The 1529-nt window shown below is 39.7% G+C and overlaps 1 protein-coding gene across 1 annotated transcript; it reads left to right on the top strand.

Annotated features, from left to right (window-relative positions):
* Positions 1–319: 319 nt before the first annotated feature.
* LOC107046638 lies at positions 320–1162 on the top strand. Its single transcript, XM_015269295.1, has one exon. It carries the CDS (start codon positions 320–322, stop codon positions 1160–1162), a length of 843 nt encoding a protein of 280 aa, XP_015124781.1.
* Positions 1163–1529: the final 367 nt, after the last annotated feature.

Raw genomic sequence — 1529 nt, 5'->3', positions numbered from 1 at the left:
GCACATCAACCGTTTGCATCATCGTCCTTCAGCAACAATGATGAAATTCGTATTGCTGTGCAACATCAAGACCTCTGCCTGTTACCCAGCAAGAGTTCACTGCATATTTGTGGTCGATTGACGAGAGAAGACAACAATGAGGTTGTTGCTCGCACTGAGCTCGTCAACAATGCAATCTGTCATCTATTCGAGGAGATACGTTATGAATTGAATGCTGTGGAAATTGATAGATGCAAAAATGTTGGCTTGACAACACTCATGAAAAACTGTTTCACAAAGTCCCAATCAGAGTTATCTCACGGAAAATGCTGGCTGGAAGATGGATCAAGGGAAAAAAATAACCGATGATCAAGGGTACTTCGATGTGTCCATTCCTTTGAGCATGATTTTCGGATTTGCTGAAGATTACCAGAGAATTATTGTGAACGCAAAGCACGAGTTGATTCTGACACGTTCACACAACGACCTCAATGCCATCATTCAACAAGCTCTTGAAGGAGGACAGCGGGCTGAAACTTTTAAAATTACCATGACGAAGATGGACTGGATGATTCCCTATATTAAACCTGCGGACTCTCGAAAAGTGCAACTTCTTAATCAGATTTCAAAAGACAATCTTATACCAATTAGTTTTCGAGCTTGGGAGTTATATGAATATCCTTTATTACCCAGAACATCGAAACATGTCTGGGTTGTGAAGTGTTCTACACAACTGGAGAAACCACGCTATGTCATTGTCGGTTTCCAAACAGCCAGAAAGAACGAAGCCACAAAGAATGCCAGTGTATTTGATCATTGCAATATTCGAGAGATCAAATTATTCTTAAATTCACAAAGCTATCCCTATGGAAATCTGAATCTAGACATTGCACACAACCAATCAGCTCTACTTTATGACATGTACACCAACTTCCAAACGTCTTATTATCACAAGGAGCCCGAGCCGCTATTCGACAGAAAAAAATTCTTGGAAGCTGCACCACTCATCGTCATCGATTGCTCCAAACAGAACGAGTTCTTGAAATCTGGACCGGTTGATATTCGCCTGGAGTTTGAGTCATCAGAAATCTTCCCCAACAACACAGCAGCCTACTGTTTGATTTTACACGATCGAATTGTCGAGTACAGTCTACTCAGCGGCAATGTGAAGAAACTCATATAATTTAATCAAGATTTTTTCAAACATATCAATGTAATCTTTCATGAGATTTTTTTTTTAAAGGAATCAATGTAATCTTCATAAATAAACAACAATTATTGGAGAATGGATTTTTTATTTATCATCACCAGTATTATTATTATTAGGACATTTTGCTTTCAAAGTATTGAACATTATATTCACTCCGAGTTTTAATTCATTGAGGATGCCCAGCATTGGTGTAGCTGGAGTGTCCTCCGTGAGATCTGGTCCTCTCTTCCTCTTCAATCCGCTGCTGGTTGATGGCTCGCACCAGGAGCTAGCCCATCGGTCTCCAACAAAATCGTCGCTCACTCGTTGAATTAAATCTTCAATGCAATTCAGAATAACT

The sequence above is a fragment of the Diachasma alloeum genome, unplaced genomic scaffold, assembly GCF_001412515.2.
Source record: "Diachasma alloeum isolate Michigan unplaced genomic scaffold, Dall2.0 Dall_scaffold_01635, whole genome shotgun sequence".
NCBI classification, from domain to species: domain Eukaryota; kingdom Metazoa; phylum Arthropoda; class Insecta; order Hymenoptera; family Braconidae; genus Diachasma; species Diachasma alloeum.
The sequence above is the reverse complement of the archived record's forward strand: the minus strand, read 5'-3'. Positions and strand labels throughout refer to the sequence as shown.